This window comes from Orycteropus afer, unplaced genomic scaffold (assembly GCF_000298275.1).
Source record: "Orycteropus afer afer isolate SDZICR_OR568_19922 unplaced genomic scaffold, OryAfe1.0 scaffold00247, whole genome shotgun sequence".
NCBI lineage: Eukaryota > Metazoa > Chordata > Mammalia > Tubulidentata > Orycteropodidae > Orycteropus > Orycteropus afer.
The window spans coordinates 3,071,307-3,094,001 of NW_006921834.1; the positions used below are offsets into that span (position 1 = coordinate 3,071,307).

The 22,695-nt window shown below is 40.7% G+C and overlaps 1 protein-coding gene across 1 annotated transcript; it reads right to left on the reverse strand.

The window, feature by feature from the left end:
* Window positions 1–678: 678 nt before the first annotated feature.
* Window positions 679–20,137, reverse strand: PCBP2 (poly(rC) binding protein 2). Its single transcript, XM_007949510.2, has 14 exons — window positions 20,045–20,137; window positions 19,447–19,470; window positions 19,323–19,355; window positions 18,222–18,338; window positions 16,577–16,708; window positions 15,591–15,719; window positions 14,611–14,685; window positions 12,470–12,562; window positions 11,338–11,379; window positions 10,030–10,102; window positions 9,436–9,474; window positions 8,430–8,482; window positions 7,085–7,254; window positions 679–715 (listed from the first exon to the last, which is right to left on the reverse strand). Exons 1-14 carry the CDS (start codon window positions 20,111–20,113, stop codon window positions 679–681), a joined length of 1,086 nt encoding a protein of 361 aa, XP_007947701.1. The 5' UTR covers window positions 20,114–20,137.
* Window positions 20,138–22,695: the final 2,558 nt, after the last annotated feature.

A 22,695-nucleotide genomic window follows, 5' to 3' on the forward strand; every position in this document is an offset into this window, starting at 1 on the left:
TCCTAGGAAAGACTAAGCCCCAATCCTTTGGGCCCAAGTTTTACATGGTTCAACCAAGGGCACAACTAGCTTGCTGAAACTATTACATCACCTTGCAATGCAGAGGTTCAGGGCAATTAAGATTAAGGGCCACAAAAAAAGATGGCATGGTAAAACAGAAGAAAACATCTTAACTGGAATAAAGGCTTCTATTCAAAATCCAAGTAGGCCCTTGTCCTTTGAGAAATAAAGGTATAAAAAAGTAACAGCAAAACAAGAGGAATAAAACCCACATGAATCACTGTGGCATCCAGTTTCTATTCACAAAGGAAAAGCTCCAGTCCATCTTTTAATTTTTTTTTTGAAAAATTCCTGACATTACAGAACTAAACTGAAATGTATTAATATTCCACTCTTACATATCCATGACAAACAGAAAAAAAAATAATTCATGAGCCAAAAAAAAAAAAAAACAGGGAGAAGCTTATAAAACTAAATATGGATCTCAGCATTAACAGCTGAACAGAGAAAGGAATTAAAACGCTTTAATTAAAAAATCACGAGTGGATGATAAAGTGTAGAAACTGAAAATTTACAAACTATTTAAAACCTGGAATCGCTGACTGTTCAGAAACTACACAGATGGATCATGGGTGGTGGTGAACAGCAGAAAGGGATTATGGATGAATCTGCATTGTTCTAGCTGCTCCCCATGCCACCCGTCTCCGAGGAAAGCCTGTAACACAGAAACAAACAAGAACTCAAAATTAGTTTTTCCAATACCTCACACCTCCCAAACTTTTCAGCCTGGTTTGTGAAATGTGAAGGAAAGTGAACAGATGACTAGTGTTCCAGTATCAAGGAAGGGATTTTAAGATTTCTTGGATTAATCAGTACTACAATCTTTTAACCCCTACAATACAAGCTTCTTGAGGCAAATTACCTCAGAACTGAGGGAAACAGAGCATTTTGGTTACCAAGTATTGATGTGCTTTCTAAATGTTCTTTGGAACCTTTGTTCCAATGTGAAACACAACACTCTCTAAAACCTCCTTCCAGGGTGGTCACAATGCACAAAAGCAGTGTTTATTGCTGAGCTTATCTTAGCTCCTCCTAAACTAAACTGCTGACAAAACACTAGTTTAGGAAACATTTATCTAAAAGCCCAAAGAAATCCCTATCCTAGAATAGTATAGCCCTGAGGTTTCTCTACCAATGTGAAAGCTATCACATAAAGAGGCAATGCAGTGTAAGAGATGTGAAAGAAGGATCAGCAAATATACTACCTCTGGATCAAAAAAATTACTTTTAGGTCTAATTATCATGATTTAATTGTGGCAGACAAAATTATCTGAGTTTCAACATCTGCCTGGCCCATTCTAGAATATCCTAAGTCTGTGTTTTTTTAAACCAAATTCTCTATCCAAACATGTCTGGCTATACCATTCTGTTGAAAATAGGTCTTCTGAACATCTAAGAACCCATAATCCAATTTAGGGTATTGAAGGGGAAGGTATTTAGGTGTTCAGCAGGCTTCACTGACATTAACTCCCATTTCAAACAGAACTAAACAGTTAAGTGTTTGCTCATAATGTACAATAAAGATTTTAAATTGACTAGAACAACCTACTTGTGGGATCTGGTTACAAGAGCATGTTGGATAATTCTCCATCTATAACCCTACTTCAACAATGCAAAGCCAAAAGCTGGCTAAAAGAGGGATAAGCCAAGGCCCAGAAAATATAAGGGTCCTTCAACTACAAACTATATTTACTATTTAAGCCAGAGAAGGTTTTTCTCCATTTTAGCATGAAGGGGAATATATTTAGTCCTTCGAGGAGGTAGATTCTTCCCAACTTCAAAACGGGACTGACCTAGAGAGACGGTAAGTAAAAGACCCTGAATAGGCAAATGTAAAGGTCCAAGAAAAGACCTGCTGGATATAGCTTAAATTTAGGAACTAAAAATTTAAGTTCACACAAGAATAAAGTAACATTCTAGCCCCAAAGACCCTAAAGAATTGAGGAATAAATGTCCATAATTTATACAAAGCCCGAGCAAGAATTTGCTGGGAAGAGGCAGTGAAAAGAGAAATCTCAACTAGAAAACCATTAAGAACTCTAGGATAGAAGGACCACACGAGGGAGCTCTAAGCTTTTAAAAATTTAATACCAAATACCTTTGTTAGTGGTGATGATAGCCTACCCCTTAAACATCTGGATTCCTTCCCAGCAAGCATTCTTTAGGGAATATTCATTAGGTAAAGAGGACTTCCAATCAAGAACTAGATAAAATAAAAACCAAGTCCCTGAGAGAGATGGTATCAGCAAGACTAAATCCTAACTATCGAGAGCTTACCAAGGGAAAGCTAGCCAACCCGATAAGGGAGAAAGTAACAAACATAAATAAATAAATCCTACCTCAGTATTTAAATGGCAATCTGCCTCTCTAATCCTTCATGCAGACTTGGGATGTGTAATATTAATTCACAGGCCCAACCGAGGGACCACAGCAACACAATAACATTGGAGAGTTAGATAATATATTGGATTATTCACGAGAATTCTTTTAATACAGTAAGCCAAAGGTGATGTGGGAAGAAAGGTCATCAGGGAACAATCTCTGCATCAAGTTTTCTAATGCCCTGGGAAGGGCATCACACTCTCATCACCCTGGGAGTATGTACTCTGGTTGAATGGGTATCGGAGGCCTTCTACCATTATACTTAGAATGTTTTACTTTTTTATGGAAAGACAACTGTGCCAGTGTTTGGATAAAAAAAATAATAAAAGTATTGGAGAAAAGTACAAATGAGCAAAAGATATAGTAACTTGGCTAATTACTTATTGTGATCTAGGAATTTAAATTCTTTAAGGGGTCTCTTTTTTAAAATATGTAAAATGATGGGACCAATGAGTTATAGATCAGTTCATCCCTATGGTCCCTTGGAAATCTAAGTATGTAATTCTCTACTCCTGAAAATGCTGGTGGGCCAAAATGAAAGGCAAAGGAACTAGGATGAATAATCAGAATTGGTTTCTGATGACTGGGCAGAATCCAATCACATGTTGGTAACACTATAGGTCAAGTGTTCAAGATTTATCTAATGTCACAGAAGTGGGGTACTGTATTTTCACACAAATAATACACAGTATACCTCATCCCCAGGGCAAACTGCATAACCCCATAGATATTAGTTTACCATGCACAATGTGCATGTCGTATGCATACATACATTATATGCAAAAGACCCAGTATTTACTATTTCAGCAGGTTGCAGACAGAAGCTGTCAGCTTTTCCCACCTTATGCCTCCCCCAAAACCTGGTGAAAAGATAATTTCTTTTTATGTATGTCCTGAAAAGATTGGCACAGTTACCACTCATCAGAGGAAGGAGAAGCCTGGAACGGACACCCTTGCTGTTGGCAAGTTTATCTGAGAATTCAGATAAACTATTCTCCACTAAACTAGCTTATCAACTGTGACAAGTTTAGATCTCATGACCTAAACTGCCACAGGCCCATATCCCTTTGGGGGGAATAGTGACAAAGGACTACAAAACTACCCTGAGATTTAAAAAAAAAAAAAAAAGGCCACGTCAGTTTTATAGGAGTCCTAGTTGAGGAGTCATAGGTCATACACCCATTCCCACCCCCTTACCCTTTTTTTTCCACAGCACACGGTGAACTAGGTTCTTATGTGGCAACTTTATTATAGCTAGAAACATCAATCCGGCCAAGAAGGCCTGCTAATAACTTAACCATTCAATATTAAAAAAAAAAAAAAAAAAAAAAGGAAAGAAAAAAAAAAAAGGTAGGTGGGTGGGTGGGTGAACGGATAAGCTTTTATTCATCAACACAGAGCCTAACACATTGTCATATTGCAAGGCAGAATAAAGCTACAAAAAAAGATTAACAGAATAAGAAAGAGCAAGAACTGTGGTTCTAGATAAAGAATTCAACAAGTCAGACTCTGACTAACAGGCACTCAGCTCAAGTGTCCTAAACCTAAACAAGGGTCACCACACTCCTCCCACTCTATCCCACCCCCTTTATCCCGCGCCAAAGTAGTAAAAAGGAAATGGTCACAAGCTCACAATTGTTTGGTTCTCACCAATATTAACAAAGGAAAACAAAATGAATCAAGAAATACTTGAAGGGATGTCTCAAAATATGCAATCAGTAGGGGGAGAATCTCTGTTTCTCGCCTTTCAGTTTGTTAGTTACACATGGCACCGCAGAGGTGGTGGTGGTAGTAGCTGAAGCCCCGGTACCCTTAGCAGCAGACACAACATTTAGAGCCAGGAGAGGGATGGGTTTCATGCCAAGCAGACTGGAGACACAAGGGGCGGTCGGAAGAGGGTTGGGGAGGCTGGAGGGTGCGTCGGAGGTCCCCGCTGTGGCGAGTGAGGGGGTGGTGGTGGAGGAGGAAGAAGAAGAAGGGGTGGAGGGTTGAGAGAGGTTGATGCTGAGGTGATCAGGGATCGTGACGGAGGCTGCCTGGGAGGAGGGTTTAGCGTTTTCTAAACTGTAACAGAGGAAAAAGGAACAAAAAAAAAGGGTGGGTGGAAGGGAAGACCACAAAAGGGAAAAAAAGTACAGGACAAAAACCGCTTCAGTTATCAGTAAGTGCCTCAGGTTGCCAATTAGGAAGACCTAATATCAACTTGTGACAATGTCTTAGGCTATGCCCCACCCTCTAAAAATGTATACTTTGCCACATTCCATTCCAGAATGCTATTTATATCTGCTACTTAGTGAGGAAAAAGCTGACACACTGAGTAAAGAAGAAAATCACAGAACATACATTTCCACATTATCTGACACACTGACCCAGCCCAAAACTCGGAAAGGAATGATTTCAGGTAGAAAATGAAACAGTATTCATCTGAAAACAAGGAAGAAATGTCTCATCCATCAATCAAATGTCAGTTACCCATTCTAATAGAAAATCAATTATCCAGCAATTACATGTGTAGCTTTGGAAAACATTTTTTCTCTAGTTAAAACTGCCTCCATGTCCACAAGAAGCTAAGCAATTAAATTGAAATGGAAAGGGGCAAAAGAGTACAAGGTACATCACTCAGCATTTTCAGAGAAAATTGCTGAGAACAGCAGTATAGACAAGGAGTAGAGAAGATTCATTTCTGGTGGGTGGTGGTAAGAGTAAAAGGCTCTTTGTTCTTGACTGACTATATTTCTAATGTGGACCTTACAGAACTAGAATAGTACTGTCAAAAAATACATGTTTAAAAAACAAAAATAATGCAGCTTCTTCTAACTCCTAAAATAAGCTCCAAATAAGTAATGTCCTATAGTTGCCAAGTGCCTACATGTGTCTAAGCCAGGACTGAAGATATCTATTCAAGTCTAGCATCTGGACAATCTACTGTTCAAGGGCAGAGAGGCTCCACTTTGTTTACCTTAAAGTTCCAGGGACAGCTATAATCCATAAAGGAAGGAGTAGAGAAATCAACTACAGAAAAGACCCAAGCTGCTACCAAGAAAAATCAGAAATTCGAATTCAGCTCTGCTCAGAATTCATTACTAAAAGCAGAGAAATCCTTCTTGCCTAGTAGTAATAAAACTAGTTTGGTATGTGCATTCAATGAAGCTTTAAAACATTTTGACCCAAATCCAGTTACATTAAATAGGATGATCCTGAAGAGTGACTCTAGGTCAGGAAACTGAGGTGGGGAGTTCTGTTTCTCTATAATGTAGCCACTGACCTAGACCAGGGACCAGGCAAGTAAAGTCACATTTTAACTTTAATAGAAAGGGCAAGCCTACCCAAGTACAGGAAAACAATTTGCTGCTTCTAAGAACTTGATTTCTTGGCATCTAACACTCCCTCACACTCCAACTGGAAACAAAAAACCCTTTGAAAACAGTATTTGTGCAAAGCTTACCATATTTTTATACAAATAACACACATATTATACAATTTCCATTTGCACCTTAGTTTCCTATGCCCATTAGTTGCAGAAAATACAGTACTACCATTTCACTCTTAACATTAAAGACTGAGTTCTCTGGTAGATGAGTAAGAAAGTAGATCTAAACATAAATTAAGTCTTTTCTACATAAACACCAGGGTGTCCAAAGCATGAAAGACTAAGGCAAAGGTCAGAATCATCACAGGGATTAAGTTTAGTTTCTAGGAATAAAAAGACCATGAAATAAATATATGGTCATTATAATTATGATAATATAGGTTTCATACTTACAAATTTCCTTCCTCACACTAGACTCAGCAGAAACCAAATACTTAAGATAGAAGTAAATTACAACTAGGCAACACTTCCTATGATAGGGATAGTTAAGCTCCTTGGGCAATAGGCTACTAACAGTGGTTTTAAGATATTAGTAAGCCATTAAGTTAAAAGCAAGAAACAAACACCCTATAGGATGTCCACCAGACTATGACCAGTTCCACTACTATCTCAAATGCAATGTTAGTTGGTTGAGGGGAACAAAACCTCAAAATCATTAACAGATGATAAAGGGGAAAATACCAACGGCATTTCAGGAACATTAATATCCTGCCTCCCCTTTTCCCCAATCTCTGAACAATGGAGCAAATTTGCAATTTGAGGAAATGGTTATTTTAGGATAAATAATAATAACCAGTTCCGAGGAACTGCATTACTTCATTAACCTTATTTCAAGTTTGGATTCTTTGGACTCAAAATCAAACCAGTGAAAAAAATATTGGGTCTATGTGGCATGTACAGTAAGAAAAGATCATAACTGGTTCTTTCATTCAGTATGGGTGCTCTAGCCACTATCCTAATAGTGAAGATATGCTACTTCCTTTCCACTCTAATTCTATCAAAGGTCAAATGTAAGCAATCCATGTTCCCCTATGGAAACTTTTTGCAATCTGGTTGCTCTTTCGGCTACACTGAGGATGGAAGAAAGTGGGAACAGACAAGAGGGCTAGAAATGTAAAAAAACAAAAACCCCAGGACTGTTGCAAGCTTCACCTGACCACCCCACCACCACCACCAAGTCCCAAGTAATCCTACATTTAATAATACACTATTTTTTCCCGCAATGCACACAAAATGTTATTATTGATAAAAGAAAAGGTAGAGTACCCTTACCTGACATTGATTAGATACTGAGCCAGGCTAATGCTGGCAGCAGATCCAGTGATGGTAACCTGCCTATCAGTAGATCCTTCCACTGGGTTCGCAATTTTGATCTGCGCCCCAGACATCTGACGGATCTCATTGATTTTGGCGCCTTGACGCCCGATTATGCAGCCAATCAACTTAGGGAAGAAAAACAAGGCACACCAAGTTAGGAAGAGTTATGTGGCTAGGCCCAACCATTTCTATCCCATTCCTCCAGATTCTATAACTTGGGTCCAAGAACAAGATAACAGAAACAACTACCTGTATCCTACACTTCTCTACCCATACACTTCTGATTAAAAAGCTTTAGCTATAGAACCCATCTCTTAATTCCTACTCTATTTCTGTTTGACCACTAGAGGTCAGAACTCTGAGCTAACTGACTGCTAGGTCCAAGCATTTGTTAGTTGCTAGTCAAGCCAATTCTGATTCATGGTGACCCATGTATGTCAGAGTTGAATTGTTTCACAGGAGTTTCAAGGCTTGTGACCTTTCAGAAGCAGATAGCTAGGCCTGTCTTTGGAGTATGTGTTCAAACCATCAACCTTTTGGTTAGTCGAGTACAAGCATTTAACCAGTTGTGCCACCCATGGACTCGGTCCAACCATTAACTCATTATTTCCAGAAAACAAGACTTCTGCTCAGAGCACTAATCCCCAATGACAGAATAAAGTAGAGCCAAGATTATAACAAACCTAGTTAGATGACTAGGAATAAAGATAAAGATATCTTTGGCAAAAAGATCCTTAAACTAACTGTGCCACGATTACTACCTTCCTATACAGACAGAATTCTGGCTACTTAATTTCTACAACATCTGCCTTGTCATAAAGTAAAAAAAATAGCCCTTACTCGCGCTGTCTCGTACTGCAGACACAACACATTGAGCACTAGAAATGTGACTTGTAATAATTTAATATTCTTAATTTAAATAGACACATGCTACCATGCTGGACAATACAGGTCTAACATTCAAGAACCATTGTTCCCAAGCTTTAAGGACAGTGCTTTGATTCCACACAGAAAGGATTGTCTGGCATGAATCTTTATAAAAGGGAAATAATAAGACTTTCTATTTGAGACCAATGTTTCTTTCTGTCTCATACCTCACAGTTTTATCAACTTTCTCTACCAGCTCACACTGAGAATTCTACATATAACATGTACATATATCCAGATATAAAATGTAATTTATTATCTAAAAATTTCCTTTTTATGTCAGGCTTAAGAATTCCAGGACACTGCCAGAAAGATTTCTATTCTTTAAAGCCAATTTTCTGACTTGCACTGCATGCAACCCAGCTATACTTACATCATTTGGAATGGTGAGTTCATGAGAAGTAGTCTGAGCAGATGCATCCAAACCTGCTAAAAGACAGAAGAGAGCAAGAAAGTTCAATATACAGCATACAAAATCTCACTGATTTGCACATTAACCTAACAGAAGAAAACAAACTGGAAACCCAGCATTGGCTGTTGGGATTCATCACTAACTTGGAAGCCTCCAAGGAGGAAAGAGGGGGAAAGGGACGTAGAAATAATGCTCGAAAAGTTCTTCGTACACTCCCTCCAAGAGCTGATTTCATGCCATTTCCTGCAAAGCCCAGCCTATTGGGGTGGAGGGGTGGAAGCAAGGGGCAAGGGATTATGGTATCCTCCAAGAGAACTAATATCTAAACACCAAATCATTCTGTACTTCTACCCCTTCTCTGCCGAGAATTTCCTGCTGTTGCGTTCCAATTTTATCTCACCTGATGCTCATGAGCACCAGTGCCAGTTTCATGCCTGCTACTGGGTACCATGGACTTTTGGCACGCATGCAGAGTTGCTTTAAATATACCTGTATCAGATTCACACACCCCCCATCCCTATCCTTCTAACCTAGACTTGAAGGTCAGATAGAATTAAATGGCAGTCAGGTGAGGGAAGTTATTTCTCCAAACTTATTCCCTATCTTTTGCTCAATAATTACTTCTGGTTTTTATTTTTGTTTTCCAAAGAAAAAGAAAAAAAAAATCCTATCAGCAAACATCCATACCCATCTACAATAGATGACACCTGGACTGAACCAGGCCAGCTGGCTAACCCTCAAGCCTAGTCCTGCTTTCAGCTGTGGCTACTGGTCTAACGTTTTTAGAAGGGGGTTGGCCAGATCCATCAAGGGACCCTTGGGGGCACCAGGCCCACCCCTTTGCTCTCTCAGCTCCTCTCTGCCATGTGCATGTTGCTGATATGGTTCATGGGCAGTGAAACAAGACTCCCACCAGTTTATTAATATAACAGTAGAATACTACAGATTTTTTTTTTTTTATCATTACCCCAATAGCCTTTCACCTCTGGAGAGCTGGATTCAATGCCTGTTAAGATACAAGTGAAAATGAGTTTGGTGGTCTCATCCTAACCCTATCGGACAAGTTATTCCTTATACAGAAAAAATAAATAAATAAAATAAAACCCAAAAACAAAAAACAAAACAAAACAAACAAACCAACAAACAAACCGAAAAAAAAAAAAAAAAAAAAAACCACTACACAATTTGGTACAAATGGATTGTCTCTACCCAGGTCTGTGAATAGCTGGTGGAGAGAAATGGGATGCCAATCAGATCCAGGGGGCAGCAGTCAGGATGGTTAGAAGAAATACCAGCCTACCCTTTGCCTGACAAGCATCCCCAGACCTCACCCCCAAACCTTCCAGGGCCTTTTTAATTTCTGTTTAGAGTAACTCACCCCAAATGAAAACAGTTAACAAACACATTACCTCCTTGGGTTTAGCCATAGTAGACAGGCAAGTTTAAACCAGCAGGATGCTGGATAATGAAGTTTGTTTTAAAGAGATGTCAAGCTGAGACCTTGGGGCTGGCCTCTGTCTTGCACTACACCTTACAGAAATAAACACTGAGGTATCCATACCACTGAATCCGGTGTTGCCATGCGTCATAGGAAAATGAGACTGTTGCATTGCCAATTGGTGCAGCTTGGTCAACTGCAAGGAGGAAACAGAAGAGGTGGGCATTAGGAGAGTTAACAGAGCTAGGGCTCAAGCATTCAAATTTGAAAAAGCTCTTGATCCCCAAAGTTGACTCTACTACTCAAACTACAATGGAGGGTAGGAATGGGGCTTAAATCACAGTCCTGAGGATGGGCAGAATATGAAGGATAAGGGTTAAAAATAGAAAGTGTGTCAGTACAAAAGAATAAATGCATTTTGGGTGTGTGAAAAGAAAAGCAGCAGCACCCGCCCAACAACCATCCCCTTGTGGGCTACTTAATGAAGGTGTTTGCAGCCATTGCAACAGTTGCCCCAGGGACAAGCACAGACAGGCTAGGTAAACAAACTGTGCAGTGGTGCTAGGGAAAACACACCATGCAGGGTTCCATCAGTATTGGGATAAGGGAAGGAGATGAGGGGTCAGGGAGACTGCAAGGAGGAGAGAGATTAAGAAACCAAACTAGGCTTAACAACCAATCCCCCAACCACTACTGAATTTCTGTTTTTCTTCCTTTACATAAACTGCCCTGTCATAAAACAATCCCTTTTCAGGTCTTATTCCTTGTCCAGGGGCCTACCACTAACCAAAAGCCAAACTCAACTTCCCAAGTCAGCACTTGAAAGGATTAGTAAAGATAAAATGCAGAAAAATGCCCTTCAAGTCTGAGTATCAGCATGTGTAAGTTTTATGAGTTTTCAGTGGCCAAGGAAGATTTTGAGTTGAATTCCCAAACACTCAACTTCCTATCCCTCACTGTGTCTATAAGCCCCTTCCCACTCCTCCAAACGCTTTTTAAATTATCACCTCAAAATGAAGAAAACCCAAGGGCAACCCAACCTCCCACTGCCCCCATGGAAAGGAGAACTCCATGCAGGGAAGCACAATCCACTGTCAATTTAAACTGTGCCAAGAGAATAAATGACAGTATACCAGAGAACAATTCACTTTGAACAGAGTGATCTAGCACATGGAGGGAAGGAGAAGCTAATAATCTGCTCTGTTATAAATTTATAGGAATTAAAATGCCAAAAAACAAACAAGGTGCTACTATGCCCTGATTAAAGTTTTATTATTTAAGGGCTGAAAATATGGGGTTCACCTTGTGAGTACAACATAACATTGCAAATATTAGAACCCAACTCGCTTCTGGCTACTTGGGAGAAAACAATGAGACAATTTTAGATGGGAGAGGGAGCTTTTTGAAACAAGAAGTGAAAACAAAACTTACATCTGGCTGTGGAATGGCATACTGTCCTTGAATGGTATAGGCCTACAAAAGGAGGAAAACAGTTCCTATTAAAAAACCAATCACGGACAGCCACCCAGTGGGGGAAAAAGACAGATTTCAACTAGCCAGGAAGCCAGAGTTGAACTAGAGAATAGGGAGGCCAGGGATTGAGGCAGCAGACAGTACCTCACAAATACAATCAGACCCAAGTTGGCCGCTTTTGAACACTAAGATGACTACTTCAGGTAGCCTATCAAAGGAGCAAAGTTCTCTACAATCAATGGCAAAATACATACACGTATGTATGTGTGTTTCTTAATGAAAATGTAGGACTAAGCAATTTCTCAGCTGCCCAAGCCCTTTTCTTCTCTCTGCATACAAGTTAGCCTAGGAGGAAAGTGGTCTCTTCCTTCACCACCCCAATCCTTTTGCCAACTGTGATAATGTGAATGATTTGTACCTGCAAAACCTACATGGCATGTTTTGAAATACTTCCCTTTCCCTATCTTATTTTTCTATACATTTACCTAAAGAACTTAAGTGCACTGGAAGCTAGCCGGACACCTCACACTAGGGAGCTGACCAAAGGAACACAAAAATTCCTGTGCTCCAATTCCTGCCTTCTCCCACATTCCCTCCATAAAAGGCACTTGCAGCTCCCACTATGCCCTCCTCCCCCACACCATAACCTCCCAAAATGGGAGCTGGGTCTTCAGGGCAATGGGGTGGGGGCCAAGGAGGAAAGGAAAATAGGAAGGGAAGGAAGGAGTGGCTGTGTAGGATGTGAAACTTATCACATCACAGTGGCCAGAACCCCAAAAGTGCACCCAAGTGGGGAGGGAGGAAGGTGAAAATGGGGTGGAAGGAGTGGGAAAAGGGGAAAAGGGATTGAACCAAAAAAATAAAAACCAAAAAAGAAAAAGGGAAAAAAAAAAAAAAAAGAGTTGGTGTTACCATCTGGTGGGCTACGCGGCCTGTGTGAAATGAGGTGGGGGGGGTCAGTCCAGGTCCCAGTGGACAGGTGGTGTCCACAGCACAAAAATCACCAGCGCCACTGGCCCCCCGCGTGTTGGCAGTCTCGGCTGAGGCGGAAGGATTGAGTGAGCCTTGGAGACTGAACATCCCCTCTCACCTCTAGAGGTGGTCCCTCCAGGTCAGGGTTGAGGCACATGGACGGGGTGGTGTGGGGAAAGCTCGCACTGTCGCTGCCTGTGCTGTACCTGTCCTGTGGATAAATAGAGGATTTCAGTCTCCAGGGCTGTCAATCCGGCACCTTGTCACCAGCATGAAATTCACACAAAAAAAAGTTGTTTATTTTTTTCCTTTTTCCTTTAAAAAGGAGCTCACAACACAATTTGAAACGAGCTGCAATCAGTGAATTTTAAAAAAAAGAAAAAAAAAAAAAAGAAAAAAAAGTTACCTAGTGGCAGCTTTCACTGCACATTTGGGCTATTTTCAGTAAGAATGAAGGGGTGGGGCAACACAGCTGATGCCAGCTCCTCGTCAGTGTGGGATTAAGCTGAACCCCTAGCGAGCCCACTTTGCCACTAAGGAACAAAAGACACAGGTCCATCTGTGGACACTGCATGAACTGGTCCATTTAAAAAGGCCCATGGGAAGATCATGACAGGGCCACACATGGAAGAAGCTGCAAGCTTTTAGAGGGTGGTCAAATGAATAAAGGGGAGGGTGATAAGGGAAGTAAAGAGGTATGAAGGGAAAAGAGGGAAGGGAAAAGAGAAAAAGGGAAGGGAATTGAAGCCAGAACTGTAAACAGAGAACTGCTGCCACACAGTATGTAACTCTTTATAATCCCAAATAGGAGTGGAAGAATCCAGAAGAGCAGGAATCTGGAGTTCCTAGGGAAAAGGGAAAATTCCTAAGGCTAACCCTCCTTGCTAAACTGAGTTTTAACCTTTGGTTATACTACCAAACTGACTGAGAATTCGTATTTTGACCAAACCAGTATGCATATGTTTAGTGCTAAAAGCTAAGTACTAAATTTGTTGACTCAGTCCAACACTGTGACTTGGTTAACTTCCAGTGAAAACTCCCACAACTACATGAAAACTAAATTCTCAAAACTTTTTTCCATTTTATGGTAACTCAAAAGAACGTGAATGAGACAGACCTAACTTTATACTTTCCCTATGAATGGCTCCCAAGTCAAATGCAAGTAAGATCGAACTATTTGACTAAATGTGCTTGCAACAGGCAAACCCCAAATGGGTATAAAGGCACTTTGAGCAATGCACTTGTGCCTAGGAAGCTACCAAAATGAGGATCAGGATATTTTAAAACTGACCTACCTCAAATACTAACCAACAAAGCACAAAACTACACTGGTGCTAATCAAGTGCTTTTATCACAACCACCTAACTTTAAATAAACCACGTGCCAAGAATCAAGAGTTTAGGTGGGTGAGGAAGGAGTAAAGGCCAAGGGAGTGCTTTGGTACTCTCACTGTAGCACCAAAGGTCATAGCCCCACAGCCCCACATGCTTTACCCCTTCTATTCTTACACACCCCAGCTGATTTCAGTTATGCCATGTGGGTTCAAACCAGTGTTTATGAAGTTAAGAGCCTGGGGAATACCACAATGGAGTTTGGGAGTGAAGGGGTAGGAATAGGGGAGGTGAGGTGGGGGGAAGGGGAAGTTTGTAGGACACTCAAGTTCAGGACCCCTAATTTTGAGAGACCACCATCCAGAATGTTCTTCAGAGGTCCAACTCTTTGTTACTTTTATTCAGACCTCTAAAGATCACTCCACACAAATAAAAGCATGGATGGGGTGGGGGTAGGGACAGAAGTAGTGACACCAAGATAATTTAATAACCTTCTTCTAACCCACCACACACTGCCATCTATTGCCATTGAGTTGATTCTAACTCACAGCAACCCTACAGGACAAAGTAGACCTGTCCCATAGAGTTTTCCAGGCTTTAAATCTTTACAGAAGACTGCCACATCTTTCTCCCATGGAAGGGCTGGTGGATTTGAACCATCAACCTTCCAGTTAGCAGATGAACCAACCCACCATAAATTATCAAATATAAATTACCTCCTCTGAGTGCCTACAAAACTTCCATTGCCTGCTAGAAATTAAATAAGGGCTTGGCATTCATAGCTTTCTCTGGTACAAAAAGCAGGTCAAACTATGGCCAGAGCACAGGTTTCAGCAAGCATGCAGAGTGGTCTGGTGTGCTGCTGACAAAGTTGACATTTCAAGTGTAATCCTTGATCATTCTAGCCCACCAATAAGAATCTTCTTACCTGACCACCTGCAAAGATGACCGGAGAGCTGGACGGCTTGGGCCGGTACGGGATGGTCACGCCCTTCGGGGGGGACTGGGAGAGAGTCAGAGGGGAAAAAAACAAAAAGAGATAAGGTTTCAAAGCTGCTTCAGCTGTGTGGCTTAAGCTCACACAGGTCAGTTAAACAAAAAACTGTTTTAGTTCCATCCCCTCTAGAGCTAATCTTAAATATTCTTCTTATTCACGTTTAAGGCAGTAAGATAGTTTGTGGACTACACAGCTCACACAAAATCTCATTAAGGCAGATGCCCTTATAATAACTTTAGGCATTATCTGTTTTAAAGTAAATCCAATGAACATAAAAACTTCTACATGTACCTATTTACATTTTAGTAATTTTCACACTCATAAAAGACCCACAGGCTTGCCTGGGATGTTAAAGAAACTGTACCTAAATAGGTTCAAATCACTCCAGATTTTTCTGACCTTTACTTGAAATTTATTTTCTTTCTCACCAATGTAAGACCAACTCTGCAAACATTTCCCTTAATTTTGCTATTTTCAAGAAATAGCATTATGAGCACATTTCTCCAGTATATATAACTACCATTTTTAAACTCCTGCTTTGTGTGTGAGGGTGTGTAGTCAAACATTCTCTGCAACCAACAGGTTATAATCCTAGGGGCAAGTTAATTTTAGTCTTAGGAACCCAGATACACCTTTGGTCCGTTTGGGTCAACAAGTGAATCTTACCCTACCAACCTTCAAAGAATTGCTGTGAATTAAAAGATCACTGCTGCTTAGCAGTTTCTATTTTTGATCACAGACACATAAAAAGTCAAAGAGGGGGGAGGAAAATATGAACTCAGAGAACCTTTTCCCCACCACTACTGGAGGTGTCTAACAGCTTCACCTAATTCTAGCCTAACTAAATATAGATTAGTCCCTTTCCCCAGAATTAGCCTCCCCCCATTCTCAGCATGAGCCTGAGGGCTTACCTCCAACATGACCACGCAGATCTGTTTGACACACTCAATGATGGATTGCGGAATGCCAGCAATAGTGATGGCCCGCTCAGTTGAGTTGGGGAGCATATCCCCTGCCACCTGGACTTGAGCCCCTGTACTCTTTGGGGTAAAAAGAAATTAAAAATCAGACAAAAACGGCTCATGCTCTTCCCAATCTTTCCCAGCAGCAATTAAAGCTCTGTAGATACTTATCCCAACCCTATCTCCCCCTTTGATCCTTCCTTTTCATTATTCTCTGTTCCATACAAAACTATTTAATCAATTAAAAATAAGTTAGCCTCTGAGAGCCAAGAATAAGCCTAATTTTAACCTGATCTCAAGAAAAAGATCCTTCTGGACAATTTCCTGAGCTAATAAGAGTTCAGGGGTCTAACAACACCCCTATGTGTATCCTCAACCTTTTTTTCTCTGAATAAATTCTTCATAAAAGCTGTTCTATGTGCCAAGCTCAGAATATATCAACAGACAAAACTAAGATCCTTGCTCTCATGGCATATATAATAGGCTCCCAAAATACAAACTAGTTTCCCTTCAGGAGCTGTTCAAGCTTCATACCAACACCCAATCCAATAACCTCCACATACAACAAAAGCTCCCGTAATTCAACTTAACTTCAACAACCTCCAAGAGAGTCGGAATATCACTATACTCAAGTACGTCTCCCCAATTTCCTCGTGTGATTTTAGAAATCTGACCAATAAAAGTATTACGATTATCATATATTAAACTGTACTCTCTTTACATGTGAAAAATTACGCAGCCCATGTTGCCAAAGAATTATTAAAAAATTATTCTCAGTATGATCAAAGTCTATTCCTCTAGAATTTTTATTTTACTAAAAATCTTAATCTCATCAAATGTAAACTTAATCTAGCCATACTAAGAGGTAACAGAGGAAGCAACATTTAAAACAAAGAAAACCTGATGTTTCTAAAAGGAACAGAAAAGTTACCAACCTCTCTTATTTCCTTGATCTTGCAACCACCTTTCCCAATGAGAGAGCCACACTGACTAGCAGGGACCACCAGCCTCAGGGTGACTGGGGGTCTACTGGCCGCTGTACTATTGGTCATAGAGCTGCTGATATCCTATACAAGAAAGAAAATTAGACCAGAAGGATTTATGTTTAAGCAGATCCCTAGCAGCCCATACTGCCATGAAAGAACCACTGACTTGAGCTTAGAAGGGATATGTCATGATCCATCACTGTAATGTTCAAATACAGCCCCCTAAGCTATTTCTGATGATAAAAATTCTTCAAAATTATCATTTTCCTTCACCTTGAGGGAAGTTTTGTGTGTCTTGGTAGGAAGAAAAATTATTGTTTTGAAACTTACAGTTAACTGGGCAGAGGAAGACAATATTGAAATCAAAATTAAATACTAAGAGAAAGATGAAACAATGCAATACCAGAGTCAAGCCACCAGGTCTGTCCTCTGCTCTACACGTTAGAAGCTAGAAAGATTAAGTACTCTATCACTGCTTCGGTTTTTCGGTATTATTACCACTGAACAAGTACGAAATTAAGTTTTAGAGTACCTGCCCCAAATACATCTAACAAGTGATATATATGAAATTAGAAGACTGAACTGGCTCTAAATCCAGTCTTTGCCATTACAATACAATGCATCCAAAAAGCAGTTCATTTTACCTGTCTGAATATTAAGTTGTTTAAATACCACTCACTTCTCAGCCTAAATTCAAGAACAGGTTTCTTATTTGGTTAGAGAACAGATTTTTATAAATGAATTTTCAAGACCCAGCTCAGGACTAGCAGGGTCCTGCCAATCACAAGGAAACATTTCAGATCTTGGAAAAGATAAGATTTCTGCACCATTAAGTATCCAACCACCAACCAAGCAGCAGCCAGAAGCAGCTCTCATCAGTGTTCTATGTCAACTGCACAATTAGCTGCATTATTTCAGGAGGGGGAGGAGGCTGAGGACAAACCCCAGGATAATAGCTGTTTAGTCTCTAATGGTTGTTCAGTCTCTAAAGGTTGTTGGTGGGGAAAACTTTCTTCCGCTAAAAAACCATCCGATATGAACATTTTGGTTCTGTTAACCCAGAAAAAAATGAACCCTTCCTCCAAATATTGCTTGATTTTTAAAAGTAACTATAACAACAACAACAACAACAACATACCCAGGATTGGAAGATATCTGCATTTAGAATATATTAGTGTTCATTAGGGCCCCTAGAAAAATCACTCAACTGTGATTGTGATTTAGAGGGTAATAAAGTTGACCAAAGTAAGAAAGAATAACATACCTTAAAAATCATTGCTCAAGCATAAAAATATGCTTGCTTATGACTCAAATATTTTACCTTGAGTCTTTGGAAACAGTCAAGCAATCTGTTTTAATGATTCAAGTGACTTATTTTTAAACTACAAATGGGCAAATGTAAAGAGATGCTGAGGGGGAGTACCCCCCCCAAAAAAATAAACTCCAAACTCACTCCTGTCGAGTTGACTGAGTAGAGGACCCATTTATAGATTTTTATGATCCAGTCCATCCCTGAGTTTTCAAAGCCCTTGGAAAATGCAAAGTTAGAAGCACTTTAAAATGAAGAATGGGAGGAGGGGAAGAAATAACAAACCTCTTCCAGTTTGTCAATGATCATAGCAAAGGCTTTAAAGATGGCATTAGTGGGTCCAGCCAAAGTGATAATTCTCTCAGGACAATTCCCTTCTGAGATGTTGATACGTGCACCACTCTAGGTAAGACACAAAACCGAAAGAATGTAAATAGACAAAAGAATCTATGCAAATGTTAGATATGTATCTACACCAACCCCTGCCATCAAATTGAGTTGACTCAGATTCATAGTAGACTCTATAGGACAGAGTAGAACTATCCCAAAGGGTTTCCCAAGCATCTTTATGCAAGCAAACTGCCACATCTTTCTCTTGTGGAGCAGTTGGTGAATTAGAACTACTGATTTTTCAGTTAGCAGCCAAGTGCTTTAACCATTGTGCCACTAGAGCTCCTATAAGCAAATATAAACCAAACCTACAGCCAGTGAGGCATACTGACCCTTTAGGGAAGAGAATTACCGTATAGGGTTGCTAAGGTAGTATAGTGCCTAAGGCACTTGACTGCTAACCAGAAGGCTGGTGGTTCAAACCCACCAGCCACTCCTCGGAAGGAAGGTTGGGCAATCCCACTTCCATAGTGATACTGCCTCGGAAACCCAAGGAGGGGTCGCTATGAGTCGGGGCCGACTTGACGGCAAATAACAACAACAACAAGGCTGTAAATGTTTAAGGAAGCAGACTGCCTCCATTCTCCTATGGAGTGACTGGTGGGTTCAAACCACCAGTTTTGGTTAGCAGGTGAATGCTTTAACCATTATGCCCCAGAGTTCCCTTTAAGCTATATAGCCCCTCCTAAATAAAATGGGCAAAGAGCTGATTATATACATAATCCTGATACAAGGCCAAGTCACCATCACTTCTGCACCACCTATGTCTTCAAACATAGTCTATACCAGCTACCTTGTCCTAAGTCCTGAACAAACTGACACTGGCCAGAACCACATTTGACAGCATACTGTTTGTCATAACAATTAATTAAGCTGGAAAAATACCTGCATCTTCTACTGAGATTTTCCCTCTTCTAATTTGTCATTAACAGAATCATTCTTTTCTGAAGGTTTTTACTTCCCAAGGTAACAATTCCAAAACCCCCCAAAACTCACCTCTTCACGCATCTTCTTAACTGATTCTCCTTTCTGTAAGAGAAAAAGTAAAGTATGAACTTCAACAGCTATTTCAACCCAGATTGATTAAATAGTAATTAGAGATTAAGTGAAATTGTCTTACCTTTCCAATGATACTGCCAACTTCCTGCAATGGAGAAAACTAGTGTCAATACTGTTAATAAGAAGAAACTCAAGAGAACAGTTTGTTACCACGAAAAGGTAATCTTAACTGTCCAGCTAACCAACTGCTGTCTATGCATAATAAAAAGATTTTAAGATTTAGGAAAGGACTTATTCTTTGTTCAGAACTTAACAGTGAAGCTATCAAAAAATTCTAATGAATAATGATGTGAGTGATTAAATCCTATTAATGTATTTTTACAATACTAAATAATTCTGCCTCTCAAAGTACCCTAAATTGTTTGGGTAGGGGAAATCTTATAATTACAAATATAACAATCTCCAAAATACTCTTACCATCTAAATAAGAGATTACATCTTTGGCTCTAGCCTTTAGTTAAGCTATGTCTGCTCAGTGGAGCTTCCTAGTAAAGTCTGTCTGTTTTCCCATTACACTCTCATCTACTCATCTAGAGAAGAGTGCTCAAGCCAGACACCCCACAGTGCTAATCTGATGAGCTCCAAGATGCATGCCGTCTCTTCCTGGCCCCTCTCCTGGCAGTTACTATGACCCAATTTCCCAAGCAGCTGGTACATACCTTTCCATGCATAAGTAGCCGGATGGTGAGAGTGACATTTAATCCACCTTCAATCACACCGGTGTCCATGACGAGCAGTGTTCTGGGAAGATGGACTTTAGAGTGGTCAAGTCTTTGGTCACTGGTAGGGGGTGAAAGCCAAACACTGAAATGCAAATATGACCAAAATTAGAAAAAGAATCAAAAAATATTTCCCAAAGTCACCATTATTAATGTTTTCTAATCGATTCTTAACACCCCATCAAGACAGCATATTTGCATACATCTAGCACAACTGCATAATGACGTACAACAATTACAGCTCAGGTTCTGTTACTGAGCAAGGAAGGCTCCTTTCCAGCCTGCTTTCATTAGGTAGGGTTTCGCTGACTCTTAGGATGAGGAAGGTTCCTTCAATTGGCAACTGTTCTAAGGAACTGCTGAACGTGCACCAACTGTCCTTCAGCAGAAAAAGCCTCAATAGGATACAGAAACACCTGGAAATCATGAAGACAATCCTCAAACTAATCAACTACATACAGTGAGGGCAAATGACCTTTTGCTTCCCTGTTCTTAGTGGCAGCAATTTCTAGGTAAAGAAACTGAGATGTGTATCACAGATTTCAAAATGATGATAGATGGCATTAAATGATACACAAAGATTTTTAAGTCAACAATCCCACTGAAAAAGGTTACTACTTGAAATGCCTTCCATGCAGGTTGGGGTTCCACATTCCTTTCTGGGAAATTATTCAAACAATTCAAATTATTAACAACAGCCTGAATTCTTTATATTCCTGCTCCTATCCCACCTTGATATTTTCTCAGATTTGAGAAAACTGCCTTCCTTCTATGTTATTAACTTACTCAAGTGGGACTATTAAATCTTAAATCTTCTCCTAAAGAAACCTATTGCTAAAATTATTTTTGTTTTAAACAATAGCAATGACGTGCCTCATGCCTTCTCCACTATCTTCTACAACGTTCCTAACATTTTGGCATTGAGTATATGTTAAAAATAGATTCAGATTGTGGATACACATTTATCTTCAACACCTCCTCACGATCTAAAGGATGTCTACTAAATTCTGTCAAATTTCTCCACTGCCAGTTCCAGTATCCATCCTTTCAAAACTCAACGTCAATCATCTCTTATGCATGCTAGTTTGCCCCCCCACAAAACTAACCCCAATGCTGTCAAGTCAATTTCGATTTACAGCGACCCTACAGGACAGAGTGTAACTGCTCCATGGGGTTGCCAAGGCTGTAAATCTTTTAGGGAAGCAGACTGCCACATCTTTGCCCTATGGAGGGGCTGGTGGGTTCCAAAGGCGAACATCAACCTTTTAGTCCCCAGCCAAGTGCTTTAACCACTGTGCCACCAGGGCTCCTTTCACAAAACCATATACCTTTTAAACGCAGACGTTATACAAAGCTCATTCTCTGTAAGTATTTAAAAAATGTATGATAAAATTAAAAAGTGATTATGGCAAACTGCCCCCTGGCTACCTCAAAAATAATTATATAAAAGAAAGGCCTTGCATATCCAAAGCACTTCATTTCCCCATTTTCTGAATATGATTAATTGCTAATAAAATCCCAGAATTCAATACTTTCCTCTCAAAGAAAAATAAATAGTGCTTGGTGAGGGTGTTACGTCTATAAGAAAATTCTTTTTTAAAGGATATACTAAAAATCAGTTTAATTCCTTATCCCCACTCAAACGTAATTGGAAGCACTTTCCAAATACCACACAAATCCAAGTACGAAAGGGAAAGAAAGTGAAAACCTATTTGAGCCTGTTTCTTGAGGTAAGGTGCAAAGGTGCAATTCTAACTCCAAACCATCCAAGAAATCCCTGTCATATTTTTCTCCTGACTAGGTCAACATAAATGAACCCAATCCCAGCAATCCAGCTGTTAATCCTGCAGTCCATTACCCCTTCTATAAATAACTCGGTCTTGGTCTCTATAGGCAGGCATTTTGTAATTTCAAAATTCGTTACCCCGAGACAACGTCCTGAGTAATTCGATTACTGGGAGCCAGTCTACCCTTCCTTTAACTCGGCAGCCCCTTCCCCTCGGTCATTTAAGCATTTTCCACTCGGAAAAAAAAAAAAAGTGCCCCCCTCCCCCGGCTAGAAAAGAGGGGGAAAAAAATAAACGGTTCGGTCGTGGGGGGGCGCTGCGATTCAGGGGGAGGGGCCGGACTAGTTGCGCCTCCTCGTGTGGCTGCGCCAGCGCCTGACCCCCGCGGGGAGCCGCGCTCACCCGCCCGGACAGCAAGACGGGCATCGCCTCCCCCCACCCCCCTCAACCAACAAATCCACCGCCACCCCCCCTTCCGCGCGCGCGCCCTCCTCGACTCCTGCGCAGCCGCCACCGGGAGAAGGCGGGGGGAGGGGGGATTAGGCCTTGCGCGAGGCCTACTAGGCCGCGCTGAAGCCAGGGCCTTGAGTGAATGGCTGGCCAGGCAGAGTGAGGCAGTAGGCGCTAACGCGGGGCTACGCGAGGCCGGGGATCGTGACGAAGACTGGAGCCCACTGAGAAAGATAACAAGAGGCAAAAGAAGAGTTATACCCGGGGGAGGAGGGGTAATTTTTAAGCTTACCTGCAGGCGCGAGGCGACTGAGGGGGAAAAGGGGAGCGGGCGGGAAGGGGAAGGGCGGGAGG